Genomic DNA, 17,634 nt, shown 5'->3' on the forward strand with positions numbered 1-17,634 from the left:
TTGATGATGTTGCTTCTTATCTACTATGGACTGCTGATAAAGAAAGAAACTGTATTTGCTGCTGACCACCATGACGATACAAAATACTAGACATTCAGCACATCTAGTGGCATCCATTGCTGAGAATCAGGAACTGCTTCCTGTGAGGTGGCACTCTTACTATTTTAATCTCTCTTTTGATTGACTTAAAAAATATATTTTTTCCAATTTTCTACAGTTGATTGCATTCAATTTAACCTATGAGATGAATCAACAAGATAGCCAATAATTGAGCTGTCACTTCTGACAGGCCCCTGTGGAGTAGTCACTTTCACCCTTACACTGTACCCGAAGAAAAGGGCACTTAGAAATAACAGCTGATTTATTTGAATTCCAGTTTACCAAAGCATATTTGGTATGATAAAGTTTTTCTGTCAAAGCATATGAGCAGTATGGTAGCATGTCTTTAGCTCAATGCATTACAGCACCAGCAGTTCCTGATTAGGGTTCGATTTCTGGCACTACGTATAAGACATTTGTACATCCTCCCCACCACCGTGTGGTTTCCTCCAGGAGCAACAGTTTCCCCCCATGTTCCAGGGATGTACAGTTAGGGTAGGAGATTTGCATTAGAGTATTGCGCTGTTAGTGGTAGAAATACAACCACACTCGCAGGCTGGCCCCAGCACAATCTTCGGACTGTGTTGGTCATTGGTGCTAATGATGCATTTCACTGTCTATTTCGATGTTTTGATGTGACGTGTTACAAACAAAGCTAATCTTTAATCTTAAATATTGCGTAATGTAGACAATTGTTTTAGTTGATTGAAAACATTTCTTATAAAGCTTGATATATTTAGCAAGTCACTAATTCGCTCAAGTTGAATATTAAATGGAAATTTTTTGATCAGTGGACTGAAGGATTAAAACAATGTTGACTTAGTAAAGAAGATCTTGTCTCCCTGTAATTAGTTTATCACTCTCCAAAATCTATTACTGGAGGTTCCACCAAATTTTGCTGAATTCTAAACTCAATGTCATGCATCTTTGTGTCAATGCAAGTAAGGCAATACATTGAACAAAACAAAACAATCTAAAGGTGCTTCTGCAGAAACATATGAGTAATCTGGTGTTAAGGCAAAGTGAGAAGTTCTGATCAAAGGTTCAGCCATAATGCTCCCAGCTAAAGAGGGACTTTGCATTGTGGAAAACTGGTAAAGGTCAGGAAGGTAATTCCAGCATTTGGTCATAGGTGCCGATAACTGAGTAAAAAGAAAACTTAATGTTCTGGTCACTAGCACCAAATGAACAGTAAGATATTGGAATGAATATTACAGACGATAGTATACCGGTAATTGAATCTATGAATTTCAGGTAGTGACATTCAAGTAATGTTATTCTACACCCCATCTAGCACCGGACTGAAGGGACTTTATTCCTCTGCATAGATGCTGTCTGACCTGCTGGGTTCCTCCAGCATGTGTTATTGTTGTTCAGTCGTTACATCAAGTCTGATTCTTCGTGACCATAGGGTCCATAGGGTTTTCACGGCAAGAACTGGAAGTAGATGGCCAGACCTTTCTTCCGCACAGGTACTGCTGCTTCCCAGGTTGGGTTTGAGCTGAGGACATCTGCCTTGAAGCCCAGTGGTGATGCCTCTGCACCACCAGTATTACTCCAGACTATATAGTTGGATTAGCAATTGGATCAGGTGAAGCGGTGCACCTTAAATAGATTAGAATTAGAATCTAGCCCTAGTTAAGCAGTCCTATGTCAAAATGAACAGAGGGCACATTGTGGATGTCGTTTTTTTAGCCAGTTTTTTACCCTTAGTTTCAGGACTCTGAAAAGTGGTTGTTTAGCACAATTTCAATAGATCTTTGGCTGTAGTCTGTTAAACCTCAAGTGAACCTGTTTATTTGGTTCTATTGGTAGTTATAATTCAGTTTAGGATTTGTTAACTTTGGATCTGTAGTATAATCTTTTGGAGAGCTGCTTCTTTAAAAACACAAGCCCTGCCAACATAGCAGTGCCACTTTGTTTTCCGGTGGGATGGAACAAATTGTGGAAAATAAAGAACATGCCAGCCTCCAAAAAGAGAGAAAATGAGCAAAGGGAGATCATACATCAGATATAGCTATAAGAATAAAATTACCTTTATTCAGCTGAGAAACAATATATTTGCTTCAGCAGGGAACATATGACAGAACCACATAACCGCCCTTTACACTAAGTGCAACTCAGCAGTGGGCTATATATGTAATTGGTGGCTTTGCAGTTCACCATGACCTTGAATTCCAGGTTGCAACAGATGGCATCTGTGACATCAATCAACTGGGAAACTACAGCTATATGAAACAACTAATGAATTTTCTCCCTTTAACAATCAAATTTATTTACTTTCTCAAAGAGAAAAAAACAATAAAGAATTATTCTGGGCTTTGTCCAAAATAAAGGGCTTCCTCAAGGATATCATCGATTGAGCCTGGCTTTGCACGCTCCACATTAAGTACCCAATGTACAAGTGTCTTCTATTCAGTCAGTGAATCTGGTGTGAATTGAGAAGCAGTGGATTATGCAGATCTTCCTGTTGTCTCCTGGTGGTTCTCAGATGTATCCCATGCTTGCCAATTCTCTCCCTATCCTACCCAACTCATGGGATGTCAAGGTGTGTGTTTGAGGGTAAGGATCATCTTCTGAACATACCTGGTCATGACAGGTGAGTGTCCACATGCTGAGGAGAACCACAATGGGAACCATACCACGATCACTGCCCTAAATGACCAGCCCCTTGGCAATCTCAAACAGCAGTTTTCAATACTTTTATAGTTATAAGGCATTTTTCAATGTAGATCGGAAAGGATAGCATTATACAGCATGTGTCCTATACAAAGGAAAAAAGCCAGCAGCTTTTTCCTCAGCTGAATAAAGATAATTTTATTCTTATGGCTGTATCTGATATATGATCTCCTTTTGCTCATTTGCTCTCTTTTTGTAGGCTGGCATGTTCTTTGTTTTCCACAATTTGTTCCATCCCACCGGAAAACAAAGTGGCACTGCTATGTTGGCAGGGCTTGTGATTTTTAAAGAAGCAGCTCTCCAAAAGATTATGCTACAGATCCAAAGTTAACAAATCCTAAACTGAATTATAACTACCAATAGAACCAAATAAACAGGTTCACTTGAGGTTTGCACTACCTCTTGTCCGTATTTGAAAACTGTTGTTACTAACAGCTGATTTTTTAAAATTCTTTCTGCTCTTCTCATTAGAAGTGAAGGGTCCCAATGCACAATCACAGAGCCATGCTCTAGCAGACTTTTCTTGCTGGAGAGCTCAGCAGTAAGCAAGTTTGGCCAACCTTCCTCTTCCTTTACTTCCATGACTTCCTTTTGATGCCCAGCTCCAGCATTTCCAATTCTTTCTCCCCAACATATTGATGCAATTACACAGCAGCAGCCATATTTCACTAGGCGTTTGAAGAGAATTGATATATCACCAGACATTTGCAAATTTCCACAGATGTACCAAGCAGACCATTCTAACTGGTTGCATCAACCCCTGGAGGGGTTTGGAAGCATCATTGCACGGGATTGGAAAAAGCTGCAGAAACTCAGTCAGCTCCAATGTGGGTGGTAGCCTCACCAGCATCCAGTAAACCATCACAGGGCGATGCTTTAAAGAGGCAGCATCTAATGTAAAGGGCCCTCATCACCCAGGGCATGTCCTGTTCTCATTGCCACCATCAAGGAGGAGATACAAGAACCTGAAAACACACACTCAACACATCTGGAACAGCTTCTTCACCTCTTCCAGTAGATTTCTGAATGAACAATGAACCCATAAACACTTACTCAATATTTTTCCTCTCTACTTGCACTACTAATTTAAATAAATCAATGAATGTATATATCACGACAAATGTCAGTATTGTGATTCTGGTATAGAGAGATAAAGATGCCAAACTAAAACCAAGCATCAGCTGGCATTTAAGTGAAGTACCTCCATCTGATTATCTCAGAGTTAAACACAGCATTCAGCAATGTATCAAAGTTTAGTGACAGAAATGGTTCTGATAAAAGCAACAGTGGAATTACTGCCCTAGATTGTCACCTTGTCATCCTTATCTCATTCTTCCAGGGTCGATGGCATTTTTTTTATTTCTGCAAAAAGTCTAGACAGCTGTTTGCTGGTAGGGACAGGATGGATGGTAGTGAATGGACACTTCAAGGCAACTGTAACAGCAAGGAATGTAAATAAAATTAGCATAAGCGATATTAAAGTTATTATATATATAAAATTTAAAAAATGAAAGTGGATTTGAAGATTTCTTCCATTGGTAACAGAAATGGGGGATTTGTTATAACAAGACTACAAATTATAAGACCATAAGATAGAGGAGCAGAAGTAGGCCATTTAGCCCATCGAGTCTGCTCTGCCATTCAATCATGGGCTGATCCAATCCTTCCAATCATCCCCACTCCCCCGCCTTCTCCCCATACCCTTTGATGCCCTGGCTAATCAAGAACCTATCTATCTCTGCCTTAAATATATCCAATGATTTGGCCTCCACAGCCACTCATGGCAACAAATTCTACAGATTTATCACCCTCTGACTAAAGTAATTTCTCCGCATCTCAGTTCTAAAAGGACATCCTTCAATCTTGAATTCGTACCCTCTTGTCCTAGAATCCCCTACCATGGGAAATAACTTTGCCATATCTAATCTGTTCAGGCCTTTTAACATTCAGTATGTTTCTATTAGATCCCCCCTCTTTCTCCTGAACTCCAGGGAATACAGCCCAAGAACTGACATATGTACCTCATACGTTTAGGTTGCTGGACATCCATTTGCCAGTTCATTGTTAATGGGTGGAAAGCATAGTCAACAGCATCTACGTATAATCAAGCAAAAAATATAATTCAGTTGCAGCAAATTATGGTTCCAACAATGGCAGATATAATCACTTTGTACTACAATCTTTTGAGATATTGTTGATATTTTTCATTTGTTTCTTTTGCCATCTCTTCATTGTAATCACTGTGGAAGGAAAGTACTCCTTTCAGGTTCTATTTGGTGCACTCTGAAAGTTGTGTCATAAAATCATCGGCTAATTTTTTAATATTTAATTAAGCATGTTTTATATTAAGTGTTTTATAGCATATTAAATATATCTAGTAATGCTGTGGTATGCTGGAGAGGAGTTCCTTTGTAAAATGGCATGAAATTTGGCTAACTTTTGACAGAGAGCAATCTTTTTCCATAGACAGGTAGACAAGGATGATTACGGGACCATGTGTGATAAAAGTGGTGCAGATAATCCCATCTTTTTTTTTGTGGAGGAATTTATAATCTGCCAAAGACTAGAACTCAAAAACCCTACTTCAGTCTATGCAAGGGGAGAAGGATGCAATAATTTGTCTTAACAGAACATTTTGGTGATCTGCATAATTAAAAAGAAAAATGGAATGTTAGCTCTTTTCCCAAGGATCAAAGCTGCAGAGGGGAAGAGGCAAAGGTACAATCGTACTATATTTACTCAGATGCAAAATCGCATCTGCTTTGAAAGTGTTTTCAAGAAAAGTCAACATCAAATGAACATGTTGAAACCTGCCATGAAGCAGTGAAATTAGTTTGCTTTTTAAAGAATTTTTTAAAATTCGCTTTTTAAAAAAAGATAGACAGTATTCCTTGATACATCTAAGAGCAAAGATGCTAAATGATTGATTGCTGAGAATGGGATTGTCATATTTTTAATCAGTCAATCTACTATCACTGGACAATTACATTTTAAGCATAAAACTATGACTTCTATAATCATGAAAGTACTTTCTACTTAGATTTTGGATACAATTGTACATTTCTTGTACATTTCTTGCATTGCATGAACTTTGTAACTATGAAATTTGAGATGCACTGACTGCAGATATGCTTAAAATTCCACATGACCTTGAGATGGTCATGGTGATTTTGCATAAATTGATCTAAAAATACACCAATTGGAAGAGAAAGCCCAGGCCCAGTTATTAAAAAGCCCAATCAGAGTGCAGTTTAAGGTAGTACACCAGAGAAAGGAGGTGCTGGTTTCAGAGGAGCACAGATTTATCAAAGTAATGTCAGGGCTTGCAGTATTAACCTATTAGAAAAGTTGAGTACTATAGGCTTGTTTTTCTCCCAAGAATAAGGATTATGAGTTGATATAATTAATCCATTGAACTCTGATGAATGTATGTAATAGGGTTGATTGAGTGAAACATTTCCTTTGATGGGTCTAGAAGTTAATTTTCCCGATGGTGAATAAGTGCTGCACCATCAAAAATAGATTGAATGCAGGACAGAGCAAAAATGCACTAATTTCTGTGCCTCGTGGTAAACTCAGCTGATAACTTTCCATTGGGATCTTCACTAATGCAGAAACCTGCATTCTAGTGCAAAATTCAGCAATGGTACTACATCTGGTTTTAGCCTCTCAGTGTGATTTTTCAATCTTACCTACTGAGAATCCAACAGTCCAATTCATTCCCAGAACAATCGGCTTTCACAAACATTGTTTTCCTTGAGGCCATGGCTCTCTAAAGGAAACATCAAACTCAAGCCATATTCTTTGCCAGCAATCTGCGGCCTAATACGTGCTTCAAACACTGCTCAAACTTAATACTGAGATTTCCTTGCATCTTCAACTATATTTCTAAACACGCAAGCTGACTTTTGTTGTGTTACTGTCCACACTTACATATGAACATAAGAAATAGGAGCAGGAGACGGCCATTTGGCCCGTTGAGCCTATTCTGCCATTCAATAAGATCATGATGATCTGGCCGTGGACTCATCTCTACCTGCCTGCCTTTTCCCCATAACCCTTAATTCCCCTTCAATGCAAAACAATACCAATCTCTTTGCTCGATACCGGAATCAGAGATTGCTCATGTAGCCTCACTGACCATGTGGGAAGAAACACATCACCCAAGACCTTATCCAATTAGACATTATAGACAATAGACAGTAGGTGCAGGAGTAGGCCATTTGGCCCTTCTATCCAGCACCGCCATTCACTGTGATCATGGCTGATCATACACAATCAGTACCCCATTCCTGCCCTCTCCCCATATCCCTTGACCCCACTATCTATAAGAGCTCTATCTAACTCTCTCTTGAATGCATCCAGAGAATTGGCCTCCACTGCCTTCTGGGGCAGAGCATTCCACATATCCAGCACTCTCTGGGTGAAAAAGTTTTTCCGCATCTCTGTTCTAAATGGCCTACCCCTTATTCTAAAACTGTGGCCTCTAGTTCTGGACTCACCCATCAGCGGGAACATGCTTCCTGCCTCCAACGTGTCCAATCCCTTAATAATCTTATATGTTTCAGTCAGATCCCTTCTCGTCCTTCTAAATTCCAGTGTATACAAGCCCAGTCGCTCCAACCTTTCAACATATGACAGTTCCGCCATTTCGGGAATTAACCTTGTGAACCTACGCTGCACTCCCTCAATAGCAAGAATGTCCTTCCTCAAATTTGGAGACCAAAGCTGCACACAATACTCCAGGTATGGTCTCACCAGGGCCCTGTACAGCTGCAGAAGGACCTCTTTACTCCTATACTCAATTCCTCTTGTTATAAAGGCCAGCATGCTATTAGCTTTCTTCACTGCCTGCTGTACCTGCATGCTTGCTTTCATTGACTGATGTACAAGAACACCTAGATCTCGTTGTACTTCCCCTTTTCCTAACTTGACTCCATTTAGATAGTAATCTGCCTTCCTGTTCTTGCCACCAAAGTGGATAACCTCACATTTATCCGCATTAAACTGCATCTGCCATACATTTGCCCACTCACCCAACCTGTCCAGGTCACCCTGCATTCTCAAAACATCCTCCTGACATTTCACACTGCCACCCAGCTTTGTGTCATCGGCAAATTTGCTAATGTTACTTTTAATCCCTTCATCTAAATTGTTAATGTATATTGTAAACAGCTGCGGTCCCAGCACCGAACCTTGCGGTACCCCCCTGGTCACAGCCTGCCATTCCAAAAGGGACCCGTTAATCGCTACTCTTTGTTTCCTGTCAGCCGGCCAATTTTCAATCCACGTCAGTACTCTGCCCTCAATACCATGTGCCCTAATTTTGCCCACTAATCTCCCATGTGGGACTTTATCAAAAGCTTTGATGGGAAGCATGCTCATAGCTAGACTTCCATGGTAAGCATTGTCTTCACAGACTCTGATTCACCAAGACAGTCCTCAAAATGGCCTCAAACTTGTGATACAACACAGAAACATAGAAAACCTACAGCACAATATAGGCCCTTTGGCCCATAGTGCTGTACCGAACATGTACTTACTTTAGAAATTACCTCGGGTTACCCATAGCCCTCTATTTTTCTGATCTGCAATCTTTTGCAGTGACAAATAGGGACTTGCACACATACTCTGATCAAACTTGCAATCAAAATTAAGGTTACCATCACTCACAATTTCCTAACCATGTCCTCTGATTAGTTTCTCCTGACACTCCCTCCCCAATAGTTTGCTGCCCCACTGCTACAGACAGGAGATAATCCAGCCACTGTACTGAAGAAAAGATTAAATCTATTCTTTCAGTCCGGATGATGAGGCAGACCAGGCATGAGTCTTTGCTTGCATTTCAGTCTTTTCCAAAGTATAATGAAGACACAAGAGACTGCCATTGCTGGAGTCAGCACCTTAATGCAGGGTTTCAACCTCAATCAGCAGCAGTTCTTTTCTTCCACAGATGCTGCTTGGCCTGCTGAGTTCCTCCAGCAGATTGTCGTTTTGCTGAAGTACAGTTCCTTAAATGTTTACTCCAAACGAAGAACTCAGAAGTGATCACCCGTCATGTTGTTAGACGCAGAATCTCTTTGTGCATGTAAAGAGAGAGCTGTATAACTCATCTCCTTCTACCTTGGGCCACGAACTTACCAATCACCCCTGCTGTGGACACTTTCTGGAGGTCCAAGATCCGTATGCTCCACGACTGCTGGACTAAGTGTGTTCATGTAGGAGGGGACTATGTTGAAAAATAAATGTGCTAGGTTTTCTGAAACTGACTCCTTCTACCTTAGGCCACAAACTTATCAATCAACCCCCTTGTAGATATAGAGTTAACATTTTGGGTTAGTGACCCTATACCAGGGCATACTTTGCAATAAAACTGAGATTGACCAGCAGAGTTTTCTTATAAAAGTGCATTAGACACAAGGATCTAGGGCAGGGAAGTGAGTTCACATACAGATCAGACATTTATTTAATTAAATTGTGAATAGGCCTGAGGGATTGAGTGGCCCACTTCTGCTCCTATCTTTCTGCCTCAAGTGTTAGAAGTTGCTAGGCAAGTCTGGCTTTGGGGTCAGAACAAGATTGGAAAGACTCCTATGACGGGGATACATTGTTAAATTGAATTTGCAGTGTCTAGAAATGTTTCAACCTGATATTCCAGAACAGTCAAGTGTATTGAGGTGTGTGGAACACTTGCATTTTGAAATACTGCAATGTGTACTATACTGGATATTTTCCAGCTATATTGCTCCAAAAAAATTAGACACAACACTAATATTTTAAGGATTTTTTAGGATATAATAAGGATATTTTTATTTCTGTCTGGGCTAGCTGATGTTCAAGGAGCAAATCATGATGTAAATTTAAAAAGTGAATTGCTTTAGAAATCCCCTTTGAACTTTTTTAATATATGTGAGGCACAAATATTGTGATTCTCAGAGTTAAACTGTTTGATATGCAGATAGTAAGATTAAAAGCAATTACATCAGATCCTTTTCTCAAATTGTCTGCCTGCCTGTGTGCCTATTATGAAAAGATGCCTTTCATCCTGGTCATTGTAGCTTTTATTAAAATCAATACAAGTGCAGTTGATTTTTCTCATTCTCAGCTTTTACTCACTTGATTGTTCCAGTGATCAAAGGGAAGAAGTGGGAGGTTAGCAGTAACAAGTAAAGAGATTGGAGGTACATTGGGTATGCTGGAGATGAATCACATTGCAATTGTCAGATTCATCAATTAAGCAAACATTAATGCTCAGAAATAGCTCCATTTCCATATTTTTAAAGGGCAAGTACAGAATAAAAGCTTCTGAGATTGTGCAAGGTTTTATTTGCCATTAATCTGTGTCATTTTGGGACTCTTGGGAAACTGGCTTAGGCCTGTGGCACAGGAGCCAATCAGCTTATGCCTTGTGGTGGTGGTGGGGGTGGGCATTGGTGAGAGCTTTTCCTGCCATTGTACTGTGATTGCTACAGAAATGTGACAGTATGATCCAGAATCAGAATCAGGTTTATTATCACCGGCATGTTACGTGAAATTGGTTAACTTAGCAGCAGCAGTTCAATGCAATACGTAATATAGATGAAAATTAATAATAATAATAATAATAATCGATCAATTACGGTATGCACATACTGAATAGACTCTGCAGAAAACAGAAATACTGTTCATTAAAAAAAGTGAGGTGGTGTCCAAGGGTTCAATGTCCATTTAGGAATCGGATGGTAAAGGAGAAGAAGCTGTTCCTGAATCGCTGAGTGTGTGCCTTCAGGCTTCTGTACCTCCTACCTGATGTTAACAGTGAGAAAAGGCCATGTCCTGGGTGCTGGAGGTCCTTAATAATGGATGCTGCCTTTCTGAGACACCGCTCCCTGAAGATGTCCTGGGTACTTTGTAGGCTAAGATGGAGCTGACTAAATTTACAACCTTCTGCAGCTTCTTTCAGTCCTGTGCAGTAGCCCCCTCCCCCCACCCCATACCAGACAGTGATGCAGCCTGTCAGAATGCTCTCCACAGTACATCTATAGAGGTTTTTGAGTGTATATGTTGCCATGCCAAATCTCTTCAAACTCCTAATGAAGTATAGCCACAGTCTTGCCTTCCTTATAACTGCACCAATATGTTGGGAACAGGTTAGATCATGGCTGAACCATCCAGTCTCCTCCTATTCTCCCACTCATCCCAATAGCCTGCAAGATTTTATCCCTTTGCCCATGAAATCATTAATCATCTCTGTTCTACCACATCCATTGCAATGAGTTCCAAGTCATTACCATACCTCCTCATAACACCCTCCCCTCCTGATAACCCTTGCCAAGAAACCTGAAATCTGTAGTCACCTAGACTCTGTATCTTGAGTAAAGAGGAACAGCATTTATCTACGTAACACACAAAATCCTGGAGGAACTGAGCTGATCTGGCAGCATCTACAGAAAGGAACAAAATGTCGTGTTTTTCGGGCCAAGATCCATGCTGCCTGGCCTGCTGAGTTCCTCCAGGATTTTGTGTATGTTAACCTGGACTTCCGGCATATGCAGAATCTCTTGTGTTTATTATCTCTCTACATGTCTCATCCAAACTTAACATACTCTTGTACATTTTCTGTCATTCTTCTCCTTAATCTTTTTGGGTCCAAGAAAAACCTCCCTTCATTTCTGGGGAGGATTGGATTATTTCCCATATCTTCTCTCATACTTTCTTCAGCAATTTGAAATTTGAGTCATCTGGGCCAAGCAATGTGCTACTCTCAGTCCATTCTGCCCATCAGTTTTAACCCATTCATCTCCAATTGAACTGATATTTTGTCAGTGTGCTAAGAAATCGTCCTCACTTCTCAATAGTCAGTATAGCAAAGGTATCGTCGCTGTAAACTCTGCCTGTAGGGTCCAAGAGGAACTGTAATAGAGTGTAGTTTGTGCTGGTGTGCAGAACCACCAGAGCAATACACTGACCATATTTTACCTGATGTCACTGTTTTATTTAGGGGAGATTCAACTGGCTGGTGGTGCTTTTTGTGAAGCACACCCAAAGAAATTGAGCTCTAATTTCTAGTCATAAGATTGTAGACTTATAATTATTTCCCAGGCAGTTCAAATCAAACATTGAGTTGTTTTGTTTTGACTTTTAAACAGAATATCCTGAGCATATATTTTCTGGTGCTTTATATCAGGATTAATTATTAATTGTTTTAGAACAATATCCATTTTAGATTAGTGGAGATACTTCTGCTTTAATAATAGGCTTTGTATTAAAAACCCAACCATAGGATCATGGGGTAAAGTCCAAACGATAGTTGTTCTGGGTTTATTATTCCGCTGTATCAGCTCAGTCTGGTATCCATTTTATTATGTAAAATAATTTATTTTTATTTAGAGACTCAGCATGGTAATGGGCCCTCCTGGCTTAATGACACCCATGTGACCAATTAACCTGCTAACCCGTACATCTTTGTTATGTGGGAGGACATCACAAGGTCAAAGGGAGAACATACAAATTCTGTACAGACAATGGCAGATCTGAACCCAGGTCACTGGCACTGTAATAATGTTATGTTAACCAATACACCACCCACTCATATAGTTAACTAATTCTGCACTGTGATTAATATATTAACCAGGTAGCAGCAGTTTCAAGCATTTCAACATTCCAAAAAAATTCTATTTTTGTAATTTTCAGGTTATGCTTTCCATTACATTGCACTCCAGAACAATCAATAATATTTATAATATATTTTGGCCTGTATTTTATAGTTGTTAAGGACTAAGTAATTGTTCATTAAATACTGAAAATCTGAAGTTGCTCTCTTAGATTCCTTGAGCCCCCGTAGGTCATATTGATAGAATCTTTGTTAATAAGTGGATCAGTGAGAAACTAAATTAATTCCAAATTGTACTCAGTACAGGAAATGTATGTGATCATTTATTGAGGAGTTTAAACTTTCTAAACCATAGTTATTGCTTAACATAATCTCTAGACTAAAAGAATCATATGGATTGTGATGCTCGTCGTTCAATATTTCATATTATTGCAGATTTTTTTTCCATTTTACTCAATGATATTTGAATATCTGCACTAATGTTGAGCACATATTTCAAACTATAAATTATTTTAAATGCTAGTTTAAAATTGTAAGCTTTAGCTCCTGATTTACTCTTTAAAGAGTTCAGCTTGCTTGATGCCTTCACTGCTGCTGGGCACCAAGTGTTCCTGTAACTAATGGCTGACAGCAAATGTATTTGTGAAACATGATACAGTTGCCTTAAGTTCAGACACAAATACCACCACTTTCTCTCTGATGGGCCATTGCACTTACTTTAATACAAAATAGGCACTAGAATGGTAATGGGAGAAATGAAGACCCTTGACCAGTTCGAACAAATAATAGGAAATGTTTTTAAACTATTCAAAATCTTATGTGCATTTTAAAATAATTACATTTTAAAAATTTAATTTTAAACAATACTAAGAATTAATTCAAGCAATGAGCTAAAGCAAGATAATTTGATGATGGTCAGTGTTTGATGTTGTGTAATGTTCACCAGTTATGGCCTGCTGCTGAAGTACAGCTCAGCACATTAATGCTCCATTGTTGCTGGGTCCAACTGAAGAAAAAGAGGTCAAATGCACAGATCTCTAGTTAATCTCTGTTTAATGAATTTAATTCATTTTGATTAAGGAGTCATTTTACAAATAGCCTTTTCATTCTGCCTTGATGGTTAAAAAAAAACAATAGCAACTTGCCACAATAGGTCAAATGTCCATTTTTTTTCTCTTGGCAGATTTTTGCAATCTTTGCATTTGCAACATGTGGTGGTTACTCAGGAGCACTGAAAGTCAGTGTGGATTGTGCAAACAAAACTGAAAGTAACCTGAATATAGAGATTGGATTTTCATATCCTTTCAGGTATGTTTTTATATTCTTATTCTGTTTAGTATGATAATTCGCTGTAGGAACTATTTAACCTTTCATTAATCAGGTTCATTATGTGTCTGAAGTTCAACACATGATCTCATCATGATATAAAGTTTTCACTGATTGCTTGCTGAATAACTTTCAGAAGCTAGTTAAACTAGTTTTTCTGTCCAAAGTTTTTTTTTAATGAATTTGCATTTGTTTATGGTTCGAGCTGACTTAGACTTCAAAATTTAAACAAATTGGGAGAGTGGGCTAAGAAGAGGCTGATGGAATATAGTGCCGGGAAGTGTGTGGTCATGCACTTAGGTAGAAGAAATAAAGGCATAACCGATTTTCTAAATTGGCAGAAAATTTCAAAAATCAGAGGTGCAAAGGGACTGAGGAGCCCTCTTGCAGGATTCCCTAAAGGTTGAGTCAATTATAAGGAAGGCAAATGCAATGTTAGCATTCATTTCAAGAGGTCTAGAATATAAAAGCAAGGATGTAATGCTTAGGCTTTATAAGGCATCGGTCAGGCGACAGCTGAAGTATTTGGAGCAGTTTTGGCCCCTTCTCTAAAAAAAAACATGTGCTGGCATTGGAGAGGGTCCAGAAGAGGTTCATGAGAATCATCCCAGGAAAGAAAGGATTACTGTATGAGGAGCGTTTAACGGCTCTGGGCCTGTACTCACCTCGAATTCAGAAGAATCTCATTGAAACCTATCAAATAATGAAGGGCCTAGGTAGAGTGAACTTTCAGTGGATGTTTTTGATAGAGGGAGATTCTAGGACCAGAGGGTATAGCCTCAGAGTAGAGCTACATTCATTTAGATAACAGAAATGATGAGAAGTGCTGAATGTGTAGAATTTATTGCTGCAAATGGTTGAGAAAGCCAAGTCAATGGGTATATTTAAAGAGGTTGATAGATTCTTTATCGGTCAGGGCTTCACAGATTACACGGAGAAGGCAGGAGAATGGAGTTGAGAGAGATAATAAATCAGCCATGGTGGAGAAGACACAAAGGCCTTATCCTGTCTCTCTGCCTTATGGTCTTATACTCTTAAGCTGATACAGATGAATCTGAGTTACAAATGCCCAACATACAGACATCCCCCCCCCATATGAACAAGTGCATTCAAGCACATACTATGGAAGTCTGATTATTATAGCAAGTAATTTTGGTGACTTATGGACATAATCAGCTGATGTATGTTGGTGAAAATGGACCCTATACTTTACCTGCAAAGGCCTGTAGATCTTATTCCAAAAGAATGTGCACAATAATATAAAAAGGAAATCATACTTACCACCCCAGAAGAGAAATGCTTTACTATGGATCTGGTTCCTTGATCTCTGTCCCACAAGATCGTAACACAGAGAGGCAAAATATCTATTGATGCTGCAAATCACAAATAAAAACAAAGTACTGAAAATATTCAACCACTTGTGCCGTAGGGAAGCAGAGTTAACATTTCAGGCTAATAATTGCTCATCTGACCCAACTATTGGCTGTAAAACAGTTCACTCTCTCGTGGTATGGTAAACATGTGCTGCATATGGTATTGATACCCGCTCCTGTTTGGACCTCCATGTAACGCTTGTGACTTCTGCATTGCTAGTGCACCGACAAAGGGGAATTGGGTCAACACAAAGAATCACAAAGAAGGTGCACCAGTAACTTTACTTCATTAGGATTGTGAGGAGATCTGGTATGTCACCAAACACTTCTGCAAATTTCTACAGATGTACGGTGGCTCGTAGCATCACCACCTGGTATGGGGGCTCCAATGTGCAGGATCACAAGAGCCCGCAGTGGGTTGTAGCCTCCACCGCACCATCATGGGCACAGCCCTCCCTATCATTGAGGACACCTTCAAATGCCTCAAATGCATCTATCGCTAAAGGCCCTCACCAACCATGACATGCTCTCTTTTCATTCCATACTATGTGACTGCAGAGGTATACCTAGATTTGCTAGAGTGTTCGCCAACTAGAATAGATTTCATATCATTGATAGTCAGCTGACCTGCAACCACAGGATCTTTCTCTAGCTTTGGAACATATATATATATGTGTGTGTGTGTGTGTGTGTGTGTGTGTGTGTGTGTGTGTGTGTGTGTGTGTGTGTGTGTGTGTGTGTGTGTGTGTGTGTGTGTGTGTGTGTGTGTGTTTTCATTAATTTATAATAACGTAAAATACTTTAAAATAAATACTTGTACAGCTGCCAGGATCCAAACATCCTACACTTTCCAACTATCATCTTCCAACTGCTCATTGAAGACATGATTGATTAGCCTGGTGAGGAACTGCAGTAATGATCTGAAGTGCTCCAATCAAAGCCCTCTGTTCATTTGAAATGTTCATGAGCAAAAATACTTTTCAGATTGTATTTTAGATTCCCTGATTTCTTTTCAACATGATCCAGGTAGAGTATTAGGAACAGTCATGGTCTATTGAGGGCAGCAGGTGTTGGACTCAGTCCTTATGACTAAAGAGAAAGAGAAGGAAGAAGCTTCAGCCAGTTGCGTAGGAGCAGAAGACATTGCTGCATTGAATTCCTGGATTCTGTGCATCTTTAGCCATGCCACCATTGAAATCTGGAAGCCAATTTTTGCCTCAGTGCAATCCAGTCTAACAAACAACCATACACACCTGCTCTGACCCTGCTGCTCAAAGGCGGCCCATAGTCTCACTATTCCACAAAAGTTTAAAAGGAACTTATCGGTCCATGTGAGAAAGTAATGTCAGAAAATGCTTTGAGGTTGAGTACAAACCATGAATACCTTTTGCGAAATGTTTGATAAAGGACCACTAACATGGTGCTATTCATAGGTCAGCAGGATACAGTGTGGGAGTGAAAAAATGCCAAATGCTGATATTGAGTCAAGAATGATTTGCACCTCTTCACCCAGCAAAAGCCTCTCATGTGAATAATATTTCTGCCTTCACTAAAGGGATTAAAATTTTGGTGTTTATTTCTCTTTATATCCCTCTATGTTTGGTTTTAATTATCTACCAAACATAAAGTGATATAAAGACTTCATGTAAGACTTTTATGTAAGACTTTATACATATATTATTTATATACATGAAGTAATATTAAGACTAAAACTAATAAAATGCAAATTAAATGTGAATTTAACTAAAGGTATGATATTTATATTTAATTTGCATTATTTGTATTATTTTTATATTTTTGCTATTTGCATGATCTTAACCTCTTAAAGATCAGAAATTATTTAAATAACCTTTGACAACACAAACTGTAAAAAGGTCATCAGAAACAAGGCCGGAAGATTGAAGACACATGGGTGCAATGGGTAAGTGCATTATGAGAACAGCATGGAGACAATGTACAAGTTGTCTCAGTCTCGACAATACAGACCAGCAGAAACACAACACTCCACTGCTAATTAATAATATAATGCTCTTCAAAAAATTCACATCATAAATCTGATTCTGATTCTTTTTATCAGAATCCTATGTACTCTTGTGGTCTTCTGACATTTCCCTCTGTGAGGCACTGCATTTTTTAAATATGGAAGTGAGGCATGGAGCAGCCGAGGATCAGGTATCTTTCAACTTTCTGAGAAGTGACACTCTAAATCTGTAAGCCCTTGATAAAGACCTGCAGTAGGTACATTAGTTAGATTGCTACATTTTATGCTTCTTGAATGTGGCATTCTTCTTAGGGTCAATGGCATTATTGCAAATGCTTATGACATGAATCTTGTGCTCAATATGCATTCCTCTAATCTCCCTGCAAGAGGACATTCTGGGGCTGGGAACCCTAACAGAGCTGCACATAATTTCTGTTTCATCCCCAGATTGACATCTGCTCTCACCTGGGCAGAGCTTGGAGAATCCTGATATCCCGATGTCTGTAGATTGTGGCCCTTGTCTCACTAATGAGGGGTGAGGCATTAACTGCAAGCACATTCTGTGTTTGAGTAGTTCTGTGGAA

At 39.3% G+C, this 17,634-nt stretch overlaps 1 protein-coding gene across 1 annotated transcript in view; it reads left to right on the forward strand.

Annotated features, from left to right (window-relative positions):
* The window catches only part of synpra (synaptoporin a), a 311,094-nt gene that overhangs the window by 193,033 nt on the left and 100,427 nt on the right, over nt 1-17,634 (forward strand). Inside the window, exon 3 of the mRNA XM_059944257.1 lies at nt 13,554-13,678. Coding sequence (XP_059800240.1) covers nt 13,554-13,678 — 125 coding nt within the window. The remainder of the gene's footprint in view (nt 1-13,553; nt 13,679-17,634) is intronic.

Source organism: Hypanus sabinus, chromosome 19 (genome assembly GCF_030144855.1).
Source record: "Hypanus sabinus isolate sHypSab1 chromosome 19, sHypSab1.hap1, whole genome shotgun sequence".
NCBI classification, from domain to species: Eukaryota; Metazoa; Chordata; class Chondrichthyes; order Myliobatiformes; family Dasyatidae; genus Hypanus; species Hypanus sabinus.